The sequence below is a fragment of the Gigantopelta aegis genome, chromosome 3, assembly GCF_016097555.1.
Source record: "Gigantopelta aegis isolate Gae_Host chromosome 3, Gae_host_genome, whole genome shotgun sequence".
NCBI classification, from domain to species: Eukaryota; Metazoa; Mollusca; class Gastropoda; order Neomphalida; family Peltospiridae; genus Gigantopelta; species Gigantopelta aegis.
The window spans coordinates 27,641,402-27,662,035 of record NC_054701.1 but is presented as its reverse complement, the minus strand read 5'-3'; the positions used below and the strand labels follow the sequence as shown (position 1 = coordinate 27,662,035).

Genomic DNA, 20,634 nt, shown 5'->3' with positions numbered 1-20,634 from the left:
TATAGTTGTAAGATTATCAGAGGATAAATAATATGTGTCAAGTTTTCCATTTTGTTCAGTATACATATACATATATATACATATATATATATATATATATGATTGGATGAAAACTAGGAAAGGAAATGTCTCAACACATTTTAAACTACAACTGATTGGTGTCTTATATTTTTTATTTCAACATTTTTGGACTAGAGAATAAGAGAAGAAACTCATTTTCAATACACAGATATCTCTTATATGCTCTTTACCATAGACAGGACAACACATACCATGTACAAGTTGTGGGACACTGGTTGTGACAGACAAACACCCTGACAGTACCTGGGGACCACTAATATCCCCACCCACCTGGGCCCTATTCGACGAAGCGATCTTAGCACTAAGATCACCTTAGTGCATGAGGTAGCTATGCATTTAAAGTGATCTTAGGGCTAAGATCGCTTTGTGGAACCGGGCCCTGGCCAATAAAAGCCCTTCCCTGTTTCATTTTTGAGTTTAGGTGTTTTTTATTTGCAAAAATATATATATATATATATACTACTCAAAAGAATTTAAGGGTCAAAAATTTATAACCAAATAAGTTTCAGAGTTTATTAGATTGATGATGTAAACTACACCAAATATTTTATTTATTGTTCCATATTTACAAAAAACCACAAATAAACGTCAGTGTATACAAGAAAGTCACATGACATGCTGTCAAAGTTGAAGGTTGTCAAACATGGATTTTACACATTAGAAAATTCGTTTAATAGTGTGTGAATCCACCCCTGGCGCGAATACACTCGACACATCGTTGCCTCATGCTGTTGATCAGACGTCTGAAGAACTCTTGGGGAATGGCCTGCCACTCTGCCATAAGAAGTTGACCCAGATCATGAAGGTTGGTCGGAGGGGCATGGTTATCCCGAACTCTCATGCCTAATTCGTCCCAGGCGTGCTCTATTGGGGCCAAGTCAGGTGAATATGCTGGCCAATCCATCCTGGCGATACCTTGTTGTCTGAGAAAGTCCGTTACCACCCTGGTGCGGTGGGGTCTGGCATTGTCATCCTGCAGAACTGCCCCGCCGCCAATCTGCTGAAGGCCTGGGAGAACCAACGGCCGGATAATCTCATTCAGATAGCGGATTCCATTCAGATTGCCATCCACCACATAGAGGGGGGTCCTGTGGTGGATAGAGATGCCGCCCCACACCATGACGCTGCCACCACCGAACCGGTGACGTTGTCTAACGTTAACGTCAGCAAAGCGCTCCCCAGGACGTCTGTAGACAATAACCCGACCGTCGTTGAACTGGAGACTAAACCTGGACTCATCAGTGAACATCACTCGACCCCACTGAACACGTTGCCACCGCAGATGAAGCGTGCACCAGTGACGTCTGGCCGTTCTGTGACGTGGTAGGAGTGGTGGTCGAACAGCCTGGCGACGGCAGCGTAGATTATTGGCTCTCAGACGATTGCGTATGGTTTGATCAGACACTCGAGTTCCAGTCGCAGTCCGCAGATTGTCACGTAATCGGCGTGCAGTGATTGTGCGTTGACGTAGAGCCATATTGGTGATGTAGCGGTCCTCTCTATTTGTAATGCTTCGGGGTCTTCCCGAACGTGGACTATTTCGAACAGAATTCGTTGCTTGGTACCGTTGCCACAGTCGGCCAACGACACTGACTGACACCAAGTCTCAGAGCAACATTTCTTTGCGTATTGCCATCCTGAAGCCAAGCAATAGCCCTTCCTCGATCTTCGATAGTCAGTTGAAGTCATACCATTGTCGAATTTGGAGTGTGCACCGTACACGAACGCAAGCTCCAATTATACGGAAATTCAGCATTGGGAACATGGAATACACGTGCAAAACGTGCAAATGAAGCGCTTTGTGAAAAAGCAAGTTATGGGCACTTAGCAGACCTTTCGCTTTTGCCCTAATTTACGTGCAAATGTAAGCATGTTTTCGCCATTAGAACTAGTCGACAGTGTCAATGACAGTGGATTTTAATTCATTTATGAGTTGCTTAGACCCACTTTCGTCAAAATGGAACAATACCATGCATGACATTATGGTCTAGCTAATATAATTGACATTCACAAAATAATGTCGAAAATATCGTCTGACCCTTAAATTCTTTTGAGTAATATATATATATATATATATATATCAAATTTGTTTGGTATGCAGTGTTTCCAATGATCTGAAAAACAATTAATTCACACCTCCGTTGAAGAATAAATGGAATAATAATGTAGCATAAGATTTATAATAGCCTAAGGGAGATGAGTCCTCATTTGACCCAACATGCCTCGGGTGACCAGCTGCACTCTACCAGTGAGCTTGCTAACTAGGTGTAAACAATACCCGTAGATAAGCTGGACCTAACTATACATGTATGCACCATCAGACGGCAGCAAAAATTAAGCATTACATACTCTGCATATTTACACGTGTGACTATTCATTCAAATCCCTCACTGTGTACATACCGGTACACACCTGTAGGTTGAAAACAATTAATAAAAAGACGCAAGTCATTGCTTTTGTGTTTTAGCAGTCTTTTTTTTTTAAAGTGTTAGAAATGATATCAGAAGACACTTCACTTCCATTTCAGTTTATTATTATTATTATTATTATTATTATTATATTATTATTTATTTTATTTTATTTTATTTTTTTGGTGTGCTTTTATTCAATTAAGTTTCAAACATGCTATCCTGAATAGGAGTCCATGCTTAGTGGTCAGTAGCTAATGATACATGTAGAAGTCGGTATAGTGGCCTTACACCTTCCCATATAGCCATTAACATTAATTCTGGATGGGAGCCTGTACTGGAACAGGAAACAATATTTCAAAATCTTATGTAACAGGAAGTCAGTTTACATGATTTTTACCCAAGTAACAGAATTACATTTGTGTAGCTGATGAACTACCTCATCCAAACACACTTGTACTATTGTTCTGGCTACAGATTTTCAAAGCTATCTTAGTGCTACGATAACATAAAACCATTATAGGCTATGATATCACTATGACACATGCCATAGCCTTTGCCGGTTTTACGATATCGTATTGCTAAGATAGCTTAGAAAATATGGGCCCTGGTTGTCTAGATTCACTACTTCTGCCATTGATGATCCAGATGTACTTTTAAACAAAATGGTTTTGCAGTGAGATAGTAATCTACAATTTGCCTATTGATATCTGTTTTAAATTTTAGAAAGTAACAGTGTTCGAGATTAAAAATTTGGGGCAGTATCCCAGTTGGATACTAACATTTCAAAATCTGGTATCCCACCTGAGAATATAGTATCACGCTTAAATGATATTCATAAATAACATCCTAACAAACTTGGACGACACTGTTACTTAACTTCACCGGTAAATGACGATTTTCATTGTTTTATCGAAACATAAAATGCAGGATTTAAAAAATCAACAACATTATATGGTATCCCGGTGGGATACTGGGTTAGTGAAGTCTGGTATCCAAAATTAAATTCTGGTATCCCCAGGATATTGGGATACCGTTAATCTCGAACTCTGAGTAATGGTTGACCAGTGTTGCATAACAGCTTGGGAGAATAATAAGACTGGGGTATTGTAAATACAACTGGTTGTTTAAACAGGTTCTGGCGTTTCAGAACCGAGTACATGGTGTGATAGGGATAGAAGAAAGAAGAAATGTTTTATTTAACGATGCATTCAACACATTTTGGGGCAGGATTTAGGTCAGTCGGTTGAATGCTCGCTTTAAGGTGCTTGTGTCGCAGGATCGAACCACCTCAGTGGATCCATTCAACTGATTGGGTTTTTTTCTCAGTCCAACTAGTGCACGACAATTGGGCAAGGGCCGTGATATGTGCTTTCCTGTCTGGAAAGTGCATATAAAAGGAAAAATGTTAGCAGGTTTACTCTGATGACTGTGTGAGAATTACCAAATGTTTGACATCCAATACGTGATGATTAATTATGTGTTCCATTGGTGTCGTTAAACAAAACAAACTTTTCGAACACATTTTAAACTAGTTATATGGTGACATATGGTTAAAGACCACACAGATAATTAGAGAGGAAACCCATTCCCGCGTCTTTTCGATTAGCACCATCCCACCAAGATAATACATACCATGTGTTTTGTTACACTAGTTAACATTGGCATATAGGCCTGCTCCTACAGTTATATAACATACAGGGGCATCAGTCTTCACTACTCAAAAGAATTTAAGGGTCAAAAATTTATAACCAAATAAGTTTCAGAGTGTATTAGATTGATGATGTAAATGACACAATTTTTTTTATTTATTGTTCCATATTTACAAAAAACCACAAATAAACGTCACTGTATACAAGAAAGTCACATGACATGCTGTCAAAGTTGAAGGTTGTCAAACATGGATTTTACACATTAGAACATTCGTTTAATAGTGTGTGAATCCACCCTTGGCGCGAATACACTCGACACATCGTTGCCTCATGCTGTTGATCAGACGTCTGAAGAACTCTTGGGGAATGGCCTGCCACTCTGCCATAAGAAGTTGACCCGGGGCATGGTTATCCCGAACTCTCCTGCCTAATTTGTTCCAGGCGTGCTCTATTGGGGCCAAGTCAGGCGAATATGCTGGCCAATCCATCCTGGCGATACCTTGTTGTCTGAGAAAGTCCGTTACCACCCTGGCGCGGTGGGGTCTGGCATTGTCATCCTGCAGAACTGCCCCGCCGCCAATCTGCTGAAGGCCTGGGAGAACCAGCGGCCGGATAATCTCATTCAGATAGCGGATTCCATTCAGATTGCCATCCACGACATAGAGGGGGGTCCTGTGGTGGATAGAGATGCCGCCCCACACCATGACGCTGCCACCACCGAACCGGTGACGTTGTCTAACGTTAACGTCAGCGAAGCGCTCCCCAGGACATCTGTAGATACGAACCCGACCGTCGTTGAACTGGAGACTAAACCTGGACTCATCAGTGAACATCACTCGACCCCACTGAACACGTTGCCACCGCAGATGAAGCGTGCACCAGTGACGTCTGGCCGTTCTGTGACGTGGTAGGAGTGGTGGTCGAACAGCCTGGCGACGGCAGCGTAGATTATTGGCTCTCAGATGATTGCGTATGGTTTGATCAGACACTCGAGTTCCAGTCGCAGTCTGCAGATTGTCACGTAATCGGCGTGCAGTGGTTGTGCGTTGACGTAGAGCCATATTGGTGATGTAGCGGTCCTCTCTATTTGTAGTGCTTCGGGGTCTTCCCGAACGTGGACGATTTCGAACAGAATTCGTTGCTTGGTACCGTTGCCACAGTCGGCCAACGACACTCTGACTGACACCAAGTCTCAGAGCAACATTTCTTTGCGTATTGCCATCCTGAAGCCAAGCAATAGCCCTTCCTCGATCTTCGATAGTCAGTTGAAGTCGTACCATTGTCGAATTTGGAGTGTGCACCGTACACGAACACAAGCTCCAATTATACGGAAATTCAGCAATGGGAACATGGAATACACGTGCAAAGCGTGCATATGAAGCGCTTTGTGAAAAAGCAAGTTATGGGCACTTAGCAGACCTTTCGCTTTCGCCCTAATTTACGTGCAAATGTAAGCATGTTTTCGCCATTAGAACTAGTCGACAGTGTCAATGACTGGATTTTAATTCATTTATGGGTTGCTTAGACCCACTTTCGTCAAAATGGAACAATACCATGCGTGACATTATGGTCTAGCTAATATAATTGACAACCAGAAGCATCTAAAATGTTCTAGCCTACCAGAATTTCTACAAGTCCGCCAGTCTATAGAACAATATATTATTAACAATATTATAATATACAGTCTTCACTTTAAATGATATATACAGATATATTGACAAAACATTATTAAGAACACTTGGTAAGTGATCAACATCATGTGGCAAACGAAATAGAAAAGACAGATCGCCCATCGGACTGGTAGTTGCATGTTTTAACTCATCCATCAGAATTTTTACACGCATTTGGTGAGCGGGCGAGTACTTTCTGCAGCCCTGATTTTACATAAAGCGACGGTATTGAAGAAAAATCTGTGTCCCTATGTACCCTATGTAATAATTTGTGAAACAGCCCTGATTTCTAAAGCTAATATATATATAAATTTAGAAATATTTTACCAGCAATAATTGTTGGAGGTTTTTATCACAGGGTTGAAGAGACCTGTACAATAGACTCAGTGTGAATTAGTCGACTCGTTGTCTACAACATTACCACTGTATATGAAGCAATAGGTGCAATTATTTTCTAATAAAGCTGGTGTGTCAGCCTGTGTCATTATTATTGGTATAGATAATCTGTTCTGAATGAATCACAAAGCAAACTTAACAACAACACGGTTGAATTATGTCTCATGAATACGTTTGGTGTGTGGGACTGTAGTCATGCATCAGTTCTAGTAGTGTGCCCGAGGCACAGGTATTTAAAAAATGTGACGTGAGCTGTAAGTGACAAATCATTTTGAAAAACAACCACCAAAAAAAAAAAAAAACGGTTAAAAAAAATAATTACAAAAAGCTATATTTTCTATTGTAATAAAACAATTTTTAACCTCTTCAGTTAATATTAATTTTGTTATATATTAGACATTTGATTTTGGAATGAATCATAGAGAACCCTGTTTAAACAATAAAGATGAATATTATAATATAAATATACTCATTTTATACCTCAATAGAATCAATTTTGATTTTTAAAGTGTTTTGGAAAATCAAAGGATAAATGCTCAGCATTACTTTATTAAAAGAAAAAAAGAAAGAAAAATAAACAAAACCTCCAACATGTATTAATACATGCACTTAAAATACTCTGATGTCTGTATTACAGGTATGTGATTATCTTTGTGATAAAACATCTGTCTGATCTCTGAGAGGTCGTGAAGTGTTTTTATTTCATACAGTGCTCTCTAACTGGTAAACAATAGACTGTGTACTTGGTGTTTAATATAGTTCAACTAAGTGACAGCAATGGAATGTTAGGCACATGGCTAAACACTATGCTTCCAAATATTTTAATGCTGTAAAAGTATGATGTTCTCATTAAAGAAAATGTTTGTCCTGGGTTAGACTGAGCACTTGTTGGAATCCCATGTGTACAAATATCTATACAACACTAGCTATGTTACCTTTTGTGATGTGTTCACTAGTTACCGGTATGTTTAATGAAAACAATAAATCTTTTTAACAATAATATAGCTATATTTAAACATTGTCAGTTTATTTAATACCATTAGTTTAAATTGATCATAATAAATAGTATTTTAAAGGGACATTCCTGAGTTTGCTGCATTGTAACATGTTTCTGACTAATAAAATATTTCTACGATTAAACTTACATATTAAATATTTTCTTGTTTAGAACATCAGTGTCTATATATTCATTGTGTGTTTGGTCGTCTTAATATTTTTAAGAAGCCCAAAATGTATTTTGTCTTCAAATAATTTTGTACGTATGGAAAAATGTATTTCAGAAACACGTTTAATATACAGCCACTGATATTTTATGCAGAAAAAGTATATTTGATATGTAATGATAATTGTTAAAAAGTCTCTTGACATCTTAAAAATCGCATCAAACTCAGGAATGTCCCTTTAAGAGAAAATCCAAAATAAAGTGCCTAGTCGTAATTAAGAACACTTGCTAATGTCTGCTAAAAGAATGCCGTCTATGATAAAGTATTGAAATACAAGGACACTCATCTGGTGTTTGCCAAGCAGTTTGGTTTGTTTATTATATACCCATAACCTAGGTGTGCTGTCCATTCCACTACAGTTGTACTAGTCAGTTCATCTAAAGACAACAGACTTGACTGAGACCAGCAGTTCATAACTGATAACTACCGGTACTATTTTTAATGTCAGTAAGTGTACAGGAGAACTGGTCTGGCAGCATTTACCGTCACCAAGAACTACCAACCATCCTCTAAACATGCTGGTTTACTACTAGATTAATGTTAATGTTGTCAGTTATGTGCACAATAAAGTCTATCTGTATCTCCCCGACTTAAGAATGTGTGTCATAGCCAATGTTAAAGTTTTTCTTTAGTTTGGTAAGAAAACAAAAAAACTAAATGAAATTTTGTTTTGTTTAAGTCAAGATCAAATTAAGTTAAGCCATTGGTGAAAGTTACTTTAAGTTTTAGTCTTAAATTTTGGCAAATCTTTATAATTATATAACTTGTTTGCTGTGAATTATATATTTTTTTAAATCACATTTTATTAAGGGTTTTTTTAACACACTGAGGTAACAGAGGTTAGCCACAGTAAATATTAATTTGACTCAGAATCACAAACATTACTTAGTTTATTTTGTTTAATGACACCCCTAGAACACATTGATTGATTAATCATCGGCTATTGAATGTCAAACATTTGGTAATTCTGATTTATAAATAGTAGCTTACAGCATTATATTATACAATGTACAAGAAGAATCCTGATTAAAGAAATCCACTTTTATATCTGTATTAACAATAGTAAAAGTTAAAATCCAATTAAAGTCATGTAACATCAGTCTTAAAAAACAATAAAAACAAAACGTCAATTTAATATTCATTGTTCAGCCAGCATCTAATAAAAAATATAAATTTATATTCTGATAATATTATTCAATAGCATCAGATTCTGAATTAATTAGTCACCTAGCACATTGTGATAATGATTTTTTTTTTTTTTATGACCTTTTAGATTGCCACAAGGTAAATTTTTGGAAAACCAAATGAAGGGTCCACGGGAATAACCTGTGATGTCACTTTTTTGGAAATTTGATATTTTAAAATTTTAATGTTTACAATTTGGCATTCATGGAATATTTATACCTGCAAGCATTAATTACCGATAATTCTTAATGGCCTATCATAATTAGAGGTTTTTATTTTATTATGTCAGTGTTACCTTGACATCCACAATCTTTATAATACTGACTATCTGTTTGGACATCATAGGTTATTTCATTTGACCCTTCAAATGGATTCAGGTAGAATTTGATTTTTAGAAAGAAAAGACGTCTGTATTTTTGTATAGAACTTATGAGTTACATGTATGTATAAACCAAACTTGATGGCCATATATTGTAGTAGTGTTGGTATAAAGTGCTCCTACTGGCAGTAGCTAGTGGTAATTTCCCAATTAGCTCAGTCGGTAGATCATTAGATTCTCTTACTGAGAGTCTGTAGTTCGAATCCCCTCAGTGGAGGTTGATTTTTCTGTTACATATGGAGCCAACGTAGGGACTTGGTGCATTCTTAACACAAGAATATATTATATCCCAGTTAGAACCCTTAACAGTTCGACTGCCCATATCCCACAGCTCTGGGACATAGCTTAACTTTGGTATAACATGCTCCTACTGGTAATAGCTAGTGGAAATTTTTCTATCAGCTCAGTGGGTAAAGCATTGGATTCTTGTACTAAGAGTGTGTGGTTCAAATCCCTTCAGTGGAGGTTGATTTTTCTGTTTCAATATTATAATTGTTGATTTGTTTGGGTTTTTTTTAGACGAGCCTGAATCTGATAACTCTATGAATGAACAGGTGAACGGGACAAGTAATGGCGATGCTACAGAGGAAGAAAGGAAGAGCTAAACAGTTATAACAAACAAGTAGGTTTTCCTAAACCAGATTGCTTGATATGTATTATAGAAGTAGGCGAACCTTACGTATCATGTCAGTGTCTGATGTCAATCGGCATGTTTCTGCAAATTGTTTTGGTCTCTGAATTTAATTTGTGACAAATTGAAGCTTAATAGCCAATTGATAAGCTTATATAAAGTTTAAAGCTTTTTTTAAATTAAAACATTTACAAGGAATTGTGATAATATGTATTTGTTTTAACATGTTCTGTTTTTTCTTGCTGAATAAAGTGAGAATAATCATTCTTCCATTAATTTGGGCAAGGAAGCTTATTGTCTATAAATACTTGGAAAAGAAGCTTACTATTGTTAGTTGACTGTTGCCATGGTAGAATCTACCTGGTACCATGGCAAACCAACTAATCAAAATGCTGGATTGGCTACAATATTGTTTCATGGTTTAATAAAACTAAACACTATAGTGTTCACTTTTTATTAAACCATAGATCTTTTCAGGGTTTATTTTAATTAAACAACACAATGGGTATTTCACTGAATAATCTCTTATAGGAATGTCAGATCATATATATGGAGTATTGTGGACAAATGGCATATTGGTAACAACTGTAAATGAAGGGGGATTTTGTTCAAATCAGACAAAAATGGAATAAAATGAGTTTTCAGCAATACAGCATTGCACTTGAAAATAATTTTGCTTGTGCATTGCCTGATCTCATCTCCCTATAAAAGCAATAATTTTTTAATTTTTTTTTTAATTTATCTGCATACTAATAATATAATAACATTTCTATAAGAAAATATCAGCGAAATTCCTATCGGTTATTTATGCCTCTCAGTACATAAATGTACTTAATGACTCAGGATGCTCATTTTTTTGTTTTAATGTTTGTGAAAAGTGGGGGCTGCTTCTATCTACTAAATGCATTGAGGTCTATAACTGAAAACAAAGTAAATGGTGGTGATGTCAGTAGTAGCTGCTGAACATTGCCTACTGATAAACACTATGGCTACCTGTACATGTTTCTGTAAGAAGAAGAATGCACAACGATGATGATGTCCCATTATTTACCACACACCTGCGATAAAGCTTTTTCTTATGCATTTTAAGACTAGTGACTTTAATACTGAATAAAGCTTGTGTTGCCATGTCTTAATTAATTTTTAATTTACTTTTCAGAGAACTTGTGTCTCAAGATGTTTCTCTCTTGATGCTGTTTGATTTGAAACCAGTGATGCTGTCCGCCATCGATAGCAAGCATTTCATTGGCAATCTCATCTCTCCAAAGGATCTGTGCTTCAGCTTTTTCATTAGCAAATTAATAAATCTGTCACACAATATGAAACACTGATCGTGATTTCAAAGTGTTTGATAAACTCATTACTCGGTTGCTCAGGCTTCAATCTGTGCCATTGTCATTGTGTATACCAAAATGCCAATGTATAAATTTAAATATGCTGCTGTTGTGAATTCCTTTATATTTTTAGTGGTATTTCTTTAGTGAAATAGGTTATTTTCATGAGCACTGAACTTTGTGGATGTGCTTATGATGTACAAAAAGAGAGAAGAAAAATGGATAACTTTTTCTTTGTGCTTTTTAAGTACAGTGTATATGTATAGAGCCGAATTTGCAAAAAGATGTCATCGAGTGTTTATGTTTTATGTGTTTAAAGTGCTGTTCCAGATGTATGATGTATTGAGCTATATCAATCAAGATATTATTTAATATGATTAGAAAATAAAAAATAAAAATGTAAAAAAATTATATACCGGTATATTTTCCATTTAAAAATATTCCCCTGAAAAACAGAACCAGCTGAATTCGTTTCGGGAATTTCCGTAAGATTTGATCCGTGACGTCACGAAGGGAACTCCTTTCGATAGTCAGCCCCATTGTTCATTGCTTCTTTTGTGTTTATTATGGTTAAACGGCATGTTGTTGGCAGCTGTAGCAATACAAAAGCCGATAAATTTAGTCTTCACGCATTTCCTAGTAATGTTGCTGTGAGAAAGCTGTGTGTGAATTTGATTAAAACAACGTGGAAATACTGGACTGGAAGAAAATGCCGGAGACTGTTGCGACAGTAGACACTTTATTTTCGATTCGTCCGAACTGGCTGTCGGTTTAAGCGAGATATGGGAATACCATGTGTTATGGCATTTAACAAAAGATGCCGTACCAACAATTTTTCTGCGACACAAAACAAATGACGACAAGCCGACGCCATCCACACCGAAACGACCTTGGTGTGCATATCGTCAATGTCCCAAATTGCGTTATGCTTTCAACTCCGGTCAGTTTGTTTTCTTATGCACGGTTCATGCAATCATAGAGATCCGATTTGTTGTCGTTTGCATCATCTCGTTCGTTTGTGAGATTTTTTTTTAAAGTTCGAGAACATTAAAACAATAAAGTACAGCCAAGTAAGTATCTATAGCCTAGTCCGTCCCATCCTACAAAAATGTCGGGGTTTTTTGTAAAAAAGAAAAAGAAAAAAAAGAAGCTAATTTTGTATGCATCTTGGAAAACAATCGGCTCAGAAATAAATGACTAGTAAATTCCATAGTATGAAAAAAGGCGTTCCCTGTAAAACAAGACTATAAATACATTAAATTAATTTTACTATACCTTCCCACAGAGAAAACCTTTTTTCATACTATGGAATGTGCTATAAGTTATTTATTTTTGTTGTGTTGCACAAATATTAGTCCAGTCGTCATTACTACACTATTCATCATCGAAAGAAGAATCAATGAGCTTGGCAGTCGCTGTCGGTTCCACTTTCGCTTGCGCTGGAAGTCATCTCGTAGGTTTCTGTGAAGCGCGTTCCCTTCATGACGTCACGGCTATTTACACGCAAATGTTTTTACCGAGAATTTTACTCTGTCGTTTCCGGCAGTGTTCTACGGGAGTGATGTTTTAATACTTTTATGGGGCATTTTCGTAATTATTGATTTACATATCGGTGTTAAATATTATTTCAATGAATTAAGAAAGCATTTAATTGTGGAATTTGACATTTTAGTGTATGGTCTGGCACAGCACTTTAAGTCTTAAACGTATACTTTATAACGCTAGTGCAAGTGGCTTAGCACCTGCATTTATGGTAAAATACCCAGCTTTTAGGAAAGTGACCTTTTTGCAGATTCGGCCTATAGTTTTATACTGTTTCAAAATCTACAAGTATAGATAATTCATGAAAGTATCACAATACATTGACATGTAAATATTTGTAGACCCCAAACAAATTACTTAGCTTTAGAAACTGCAAATTTGAGTGAGAAGGTATAAACATCAGTTTTCTTTCTTCTGAATTGAAAATATATATGATCTCATTGATACGATTTCTTAAGTCGCATGGTAATCATTACTGCCAATACAAAACGGGGCAATCGGAAGAACGAGTTATTATTAGTGTATAATGTTAGTACTAGTGATTTTAGTAAATATGCCAGAAAATTATTTTTGCAGCATATTTGTAATATTTTGTGCATTTGATTTGCACAGTATATTCCTGTGTATTATGTCACTTTTTCTGTATTTAAATAACAATGGTAATTTTAACTGAAAAAAAGTTTTGTTTATTTTAATACAGATATGAAAAAATGGTTTTATTGAATATTTAGTGACATTTGTTTTTATGTTACCAATATTTAATGTTTTATTGCAAGTTACTTTTAGTTTACCATAGGACTTGTACATTAAAAATATGATGATGTTGAATACACAGGTATATATGAATATAGACTTCTTGTTACCACAAAAAATAGTTTATGTTGTGTCTACTTACTAACAATCCAAGTTTTTATTTCCTTTGTAAGTAAAGTAGACCGTAAAAAAACCTATATGTGCTTCAAATTTATAGATTTATGTGTGTAGTTTACAATATAAAACCACATTCCAAACTTGTATTCTATACAACTCTACCTTGTTCTTCTAATCTTTCCCTTGTTCTTCTAAACTTATCTTAAAATAAACTTGTTTTTTCATGGAACTGATGTATGTGGGTTATTTTTTTCTTTTCTTCAGAAAATAGCATGTTTCTTTCTGTGGAAAATTGTACATATGAATATTATAATAAATATTGCATGTACATTCCAAATATATTGTGGTTGTGAATACATTTTCTAATAAATATAAATTATAATGTTCAGTTTAAAAATATTACATATATTGAAAAGAACATCTTTGTACAAATGTATATTGAATCTTTTTTGTAAAAGCTTTAGCTTTATATAGTTTTTTTTCTTTCTACTTGCATCCTTTGTTTTTAACTGAAAGGTGTGACTATATTGGGTGTTTTAACTAGTGTTTCCCCATAGGCCGAATGGATGAGTGCTGCTAATTACATATTGCATCAGTCAGTTTTTAACATGCTAACAGAATCGTAGTCCTTTTAATGTGACTGCTAACCACACATTAAACCAAGTGGTTGACATAAGCCCTATAACCGATTTGCTTTTTGAAAAATCACCATCATTAGGACTAATACTCCGAGTATAAGAGTAGCAATGTACTGGAATTAAGAATCTGATGTCATTAATCATGAATCTTATATTTAAAAAAAAATCTTGCCTTCAAAATCCGGCACTTCACCCTATTTGTAGTATGGGTGAAACACTACTTACGCTAGCAAGAAGATATGAGTCTGATGCTTTATTGGTATCACTGATAGATTTGCGGACTTCATATATGTATGCAAATTTTAATTTTTTACTATAGTCTAAAGGTTATTTGAATAATTGAAATAGTTTTTAGAAAACCTAAATCTGTAAAATGAATTGTAAATGTTTTTTATTCTTGGAAGCTGGGCATAATATTAATGTACGAAGTATTGACAATGAAAGGACAAGTATCTTTTTGTTTAATTAACATTTGGAATGGGTGAAAGGCATACAATGTTCTCATTCCCTAAGTTCATGTCATATTTAATAATAACATAACAATATATCACGTGAATAAAACGATAATGGCCAATGGATGTCAGTTTTTTTTATTTGTATCAAATATTATCATCTATAAGTTTTAGGTGCAACTTGCCAAGGCAAAAGTTACATAGAATATGTTCGTGTTAATGTGTAGAAAATATCTGTTCAGGGTGTAAATAATGTGTCATACATATCACTAAATAGTGTAGTAAGAAAACATTTCATCATTATTAGAGTTTAGAATAATAGAAAAACCTATTGTTTTTTTCATCAGTTTTTAGGGTGTAATATAACACTTAAAACATTAGTTAATTATTGTTTATCATTTAACAAAGCATAGTTAATAGATATGTTTGCATTAGAAAATTAAAGCTTTTATTTTATGACATCACTTTGTGCATCATCATATCAGCTTAGCTGTTTTGAAACAAATAATTTCAAATTTTGTGTTCATAATAAGTAAGGTATATTCAAACATAGGACATGACAATTTATGAATTATGTAACATTGACAGTAAAAGTAGCAAGTGGATTGACAGAAGCATTTCCATCAAATGTTTATGCTAGGATATAAAAGTAGTAGAAGAAGCACTTGTGTGATGTGTGCTAGTGTTTTAAGATGTGCATTTAATTCTATACTTTCTAGTGGGGGGGGGGGGGGGGGGGGGCATAAGCCATATTTTTATGTGCATGTACATTTTCATCCTCAAGTGGGAGCAGTCCCCCCACCCCCAGTTCATACTGGCCTAAACATGGAAGTTTTGATATTAACACAACATAGTTCTGTAATCTTGGTATTGCAAACACACAAAATGTTTTGGTTCTGCAGTACAGGATTAGTATACTATATACTGAGGTAAATGTATTTAAAAAGCTTTTCCCAGGTTCCAGCATGGATGCCTTTTTTTGCCAGCATTTTAGCAGCTTTGGTGGCGATGCTGCACATATATCTTTAATTCATCCATTATTGACTTACAATTTGTATTTTATTTCTACCAAACAATGATCTGTAGGGGAGACCGGGGCACAGTGGATCGGAAATCTTCTGTTTAATATTATTTCTATGTTAAAGTCGGCATGCTTAATGTTGATGGTGGAAATGATAGAAGAACTTCACCTCTATAAAACATGTTTACTTATAACCTGCCAATTGCCACCATTTTTTGCTGAATGGAAATTAAAAAAAAAAAAAAATTGATTCACTGTGGGCAAGTACCGGGGCAGAGTGAACCACTGAACGGGGCACAGTAAATCAAACGTTAAAAAAGACTCCATATTCCAATTTAATGTTCACAAACATTGTATTTATTCTTAAAAATGAAAATTTGACAAATACCAAAATAACTGCTTAAAAAGATGTTGTTGATAACAAAGATGGCAAAATTAGGCACTTGTGGCAATAGTTGCCTATGCCTTCTAAGTGTAGGCAAAAGGAAATAAAATTATAATAACTGAATTTAAAATAGTCCTAAAAAACCTGTTACAGTTAAACCTAGTGTTCATGGTTATAAACAGTGAATAAGTACAAAGGTAACATAGTATGTGCATGTCTTGCAAAACATTTTAAACTAAACTGCATCTGTGGGCCATGCAATATTCAAAACAGGTCAATGAATCCCCTGGTTGAAGATGTTAACTGGTGTTAACCTAGCGCAGCACATCTGAGTAAGAGGTGAGGTCCACTGGAAATACCATATGGCGTGCGACACGAGCTGTGCCACCTTGTTGGTTGGGAGCAGGCAACTTCCCTACAACATCTTCGAACGAAACATCTGATATGTCTTCTACATTTGGAAAAATAAATGTGGATGACTTTGGTTTCTCACGTCTCAAGAACTTTACTTCAAAGATTGCCTCATCAGTAGCTTCAATATGGTTTTGGACCTGCCCTATGTACATAACTGGGGGTTTTTTCCGTTGAAAACTTTACCAAAATAAAATCATTAGCATTGAGTGCATTGGAATAAGAATACAAAATAATTACATTATGAGGAAAATAAAATTAGTTTAGTAAAAAATAAAGTTTTGAAAATTTTCCGGGGCACAGTGAATCACTTGTCAAAATGAGCCACTGTACCCCAAATGCACTTAATGCCCTCTTGTGGCATTGTTTTAAAAATGGCTACCTGCAGCAGACAGAGCACATGGTTATTAACTGCATGAAACGGCCCTCTAATTACAAACAAGTTCTTGGTTACTTATTACTGGATGATCTTTACTAAATGACAAAAACAATAGAGCATGCAAATTTTACTTTAGGTAGTGAAAAACATACTTTACCTTGTAATTGTTCTGCAGTGAAATCTGGTCTTGAATCATGCACTAATTCAGTTGGGGATTGCCTAGAGGTATAAACTGATGACATCATCTTGTTATTACAAAGTATCAATTTCTCTTAAAATACACAGATTCACTGTGCCCCTTGATCCACTGTGCCCCGGTCTCCCCTAATATAAATAAATGGCAGTATCACAAAATTTGTATTTTTATGTATTAATTTGAAGTAAATTTTAGGGCTTGAAGAAGTTACTGATCAAAATGTTAACTTGGGGTCTTTAGTATCCCATGTCCTGGCATCAGTTTCATATTTTATTCCATTATATATTATCTGTTGCAAATATCTAGCTCCTTCTTCAAATGTAGATGATGACATTGGCATTTCATTAGTTTTTGAGGTAAATACCGTTTCGGTTTTTCCTAAAAGGCATTTTGAGGTACTGTTATCACCAGGATGATAGAAGCATGCCCGATTTACCAAAACTGACAATTTAAGCAAGATCTTCTACAGCCATTCGTAGCAGTTTTAAATCTGTTGAACCAATCTTACAAGCCACCGTTCTGCAGACAGGTCAGGAAGGATGCATCATCCCGGGGAGTGGCAGACCACTTCTAGACAAAGCACTCAAGTGCTTCATGGTAGCAGTCGTGACCATCAAACACACCCTTTGACTTTATTTGTGTAGAGATTCAAACATTTATTGATTATAGCAAGAGCTTTATAGTTCAGATTTAAAATAATGTGTAACATAATTTTACAATATTTAATAATCTGAGCAAGTGCTTTTAAAAGGGACACTCGATTTGAGCCTGGATAAAATTAAATTGCCACTACTATCATTATGTATATCATGGTCAAGGCTTTCTGCTCGGATATTTCTAACTGTTGGGCATAAACCAATACATAATGCGGCTCCGTTTAACATATGGTGATAAAGGAGGATGCCGAGTAGCGAATATACCTGCAGAAAATATTTAACAAGTTCCATCACAGCTTAACTAGCTGGCCTCAGATTACAGTTATCTTCCCATTTGGTTGTCCAAAATCCGGAAGTTTGACCGCGCAAGTAGTCTGCTGTTTGACTGTGATTATTTCATGGCAGACAGCTATGAAGTGGCAACTGTTTGACTGAAGTGACAGGGGATAGCATGTAGTTTGTAAACATGTGTAACTTGTTGACATTGGACTTGTTTGTGGTAATTCCGGCCCATGCAAAAGTAGTGCTTTTTGTGTAAAATGGGTGTACTCCGGCCTGGTTTAGAGGGTGTGTCTGTTTAAACCAATATGCTGGGAGAAAGAGCTGGACAACAGGGGTTGTCCTTTTCAGGGTATGTGTCCCCCATGCAGGCAAAGGTACATACAAAACTTCACGGGCCTGCTGATATTAATAAAAAATTTATAGCCACTAAGGCTATATAGAAACATATAGCGAAATTAATTGTGGTCCCGAGGCCTGATATAGTTCACACATTACACCGGTTAAATGCTTGATTCTGATTTAAGTATTATAACCAGAGAGGTGAAATTACACTGACTGATTGTGCATACCACAAGGAATATGAAAACTAACTTATTTATTTTCTAAAATACATTTTTTTTGAATTTATTAAAAATTAAAATTAAAATTTTCAACTTTTAAATTTCAATATCCTCCAAAATAGCATAAAATGACCTCTGATGTTACTACAGGTTGTTGCAATATTTTTTAACAGTTTTGAGCTAATAATCTGGTAAAAAAGAGCAAAAGTTGGATTTTGTTAGTCAATATTGAGATTTTAATTTTTTTTACATATTGAATTTTAATGAGTTTCTCAATTATTGCAATTGGACAGAAGATCCAAATATAATGAATATATCACTACTAAATGTAATTAAACACTTTAAATAAATAGTATACAGTTTTTAACAAGATTAAGTACTCTAATAATACATTTAACCTACATTTATGTAAATTACACACTTCAGTCATTTTTCAAAAATGGTCTTTTATCCTTAGAAAATCTAATAGGCTAATATTCTATGCTGTCTGAATGTATTTATTGTGTTCAGTAATCAGATGCTGGTATACTTGTCAAGTTTATTGCAGAAAATGTGCCAAAAAGGTTAACATTTGGCTTGTAATACATATGGCAGAATAATCCATAATGCATATTCAGTGGTCATTACTACAAACATCCTTCCAATCAAGAAATACTACACTGAGGTATCCCAGACACTGGCACATGAGTACACTTGTTAACAGTTATCACTGGAAACTGAAAAATATGGTGCAAGTACCTCTTGGTAGGATTTATATCAGCATTTTGTGACAAAATCTTCATTTTCAAAGTTGTCGTCAACATAAAAACATATTATGGTGTATACCTAAGTAATATCTGTAGGGCATATTCATATTAATATGCATTTATATGGACTGTTTTGCCTTTTACAAAGTGGCTACATGTCTAATACAGTAAATGAAGTAGATTAAGTAAATACAGCAGGTCAAAATTGAATATGAGGCCTATCATGTCCAATTTTCCCTGAAATTAGTGTGTAAACATTTGTTGCAAATGGCCCCTATTTTGTGACTTTCACCATCCCTCTGACACATTTCTAATAATGTATCATGAATTCAGTGACCATATCTTTACTAAGCCTCCACTTGTCATATCTAAAATGCTAACTTTTACAGTTTTAGATTTTTTTGTTTTTCAAAAATTTAAATTTAATATTTCATTAAAAATTAAGTAAAATCTAATGATTGATTTTTTTTCCTTTAAATATTTCAAAATCTTTCCAAGACAACACTGTGCAGATAGAACATATGAAGAAGAAAAAATAGCGGCTCATTGTATGAAGAAATTCCAAAATTTGATAAAGTTATTACATTTTGAAGTTGGTGTCCCTCAAGTTTCCATTGCTAAAATTGGCCATGGCAAGGCACTGTGGTAGGTGTTTTAACACAGCCTCTGTATACTCTCGGTTTAAAGGTGACATACCGATACTTACTGAGCATTGCTTTAATATGTATATCTTTGGAATGCATTAGTGTGGGCCAGTTTTTAGGGGAAAAAATGGACTGATAGGCCTCAGATTACAGTTATCTTCCCATTTGGTTGTCCAAAATCCGGAAGTTTGACCGCGCAAGTAGTCTGCTGTTTGACTGTGATTATTTCATGGCAGACAGCTATGAAGTGGCAACTGTTTGACTGAAGTGACAGGGGATAGATGTAGTTTGTAAACATGTGTAACTTGTTGACATTGGAGACTTGTTTGTGGTAATTCCGGCCCATGCAAAAGTAGTGCTTTTTGTGTAAAATGGGTGTACTCCGGCCTGGTTTAGAGGGTGTGTCTGTTTAAACCAATATGCTGGGAGAAAGAGCTGGACAACAGGGGTTGTCCTTTTCAGGGTATGTGTCCCCCATGCAGGCAAAGGTACATACAAAACTTCACGGGCCTGCTGATATTAATAAAAATGTTATAGCCACTAAGGCTATATAAAAACATATAGCGAAATTAATTGTGGTCTGAGGCCAGCTGCCAATTTTTTTTATCTAAAATTAATCTTGCCTGGGCCCATATTTTTGAAGCAATCCTAGCCTACGAAATTGTAAAATTATCGTAAGCTGTGACATCACTATTGTGTGTGCTGTGATGTCACACCCTACAATGGTTTTACAATTTCTTAGCGCTAATTAGAGAGCTTTGAAAATATGGGCCCAAGTTTCATTGTGAGATATTTTAGGTATTCATCTGAAACAAATGCTGCTGTTCTTTTACACTAGATTTATCAAGCAAAATCAAATACAGATTGGAGATATTTATTACAAATGAGATGGG

General features: G+C 35.4%; 1 protein-coding gene across 5 annotated transcripts in view; it reads left to right on the top strand.

Moving 5' to 3' along the window:
• Nucleotides 1–11,067, top strand: part of LOC121367810 (mediator of RNA polymerase II transcription subunit 15-like) — a 44,145-nt gene extending 33,078 nt beyond the window's left edge. For all 5 annotated transcript variants that reach the window (XM_041492190.1, XM_041492193.1, XM_041492192.1 and 2 more), the window contains exons 5-6: nucleotides 9,514–9,616; nucleotides 10,785–11,067. In XM_041492190.1, the coding sequence (XP_041348124.1) occupies nucleotides 9,514–9,599 (86 nt within the window). In that variant the 3' untranslated portion in view covers nucleotides 9,600–9,616; nucleotides 10,785–11,067. The remainder of the gene's footprint in view (nucleotides 1–9,513; nucleotides 9,617–10,784) is intronic.
• Nucleotides 11,068–20,634: the final 9,567 nt, after the last annotated feature.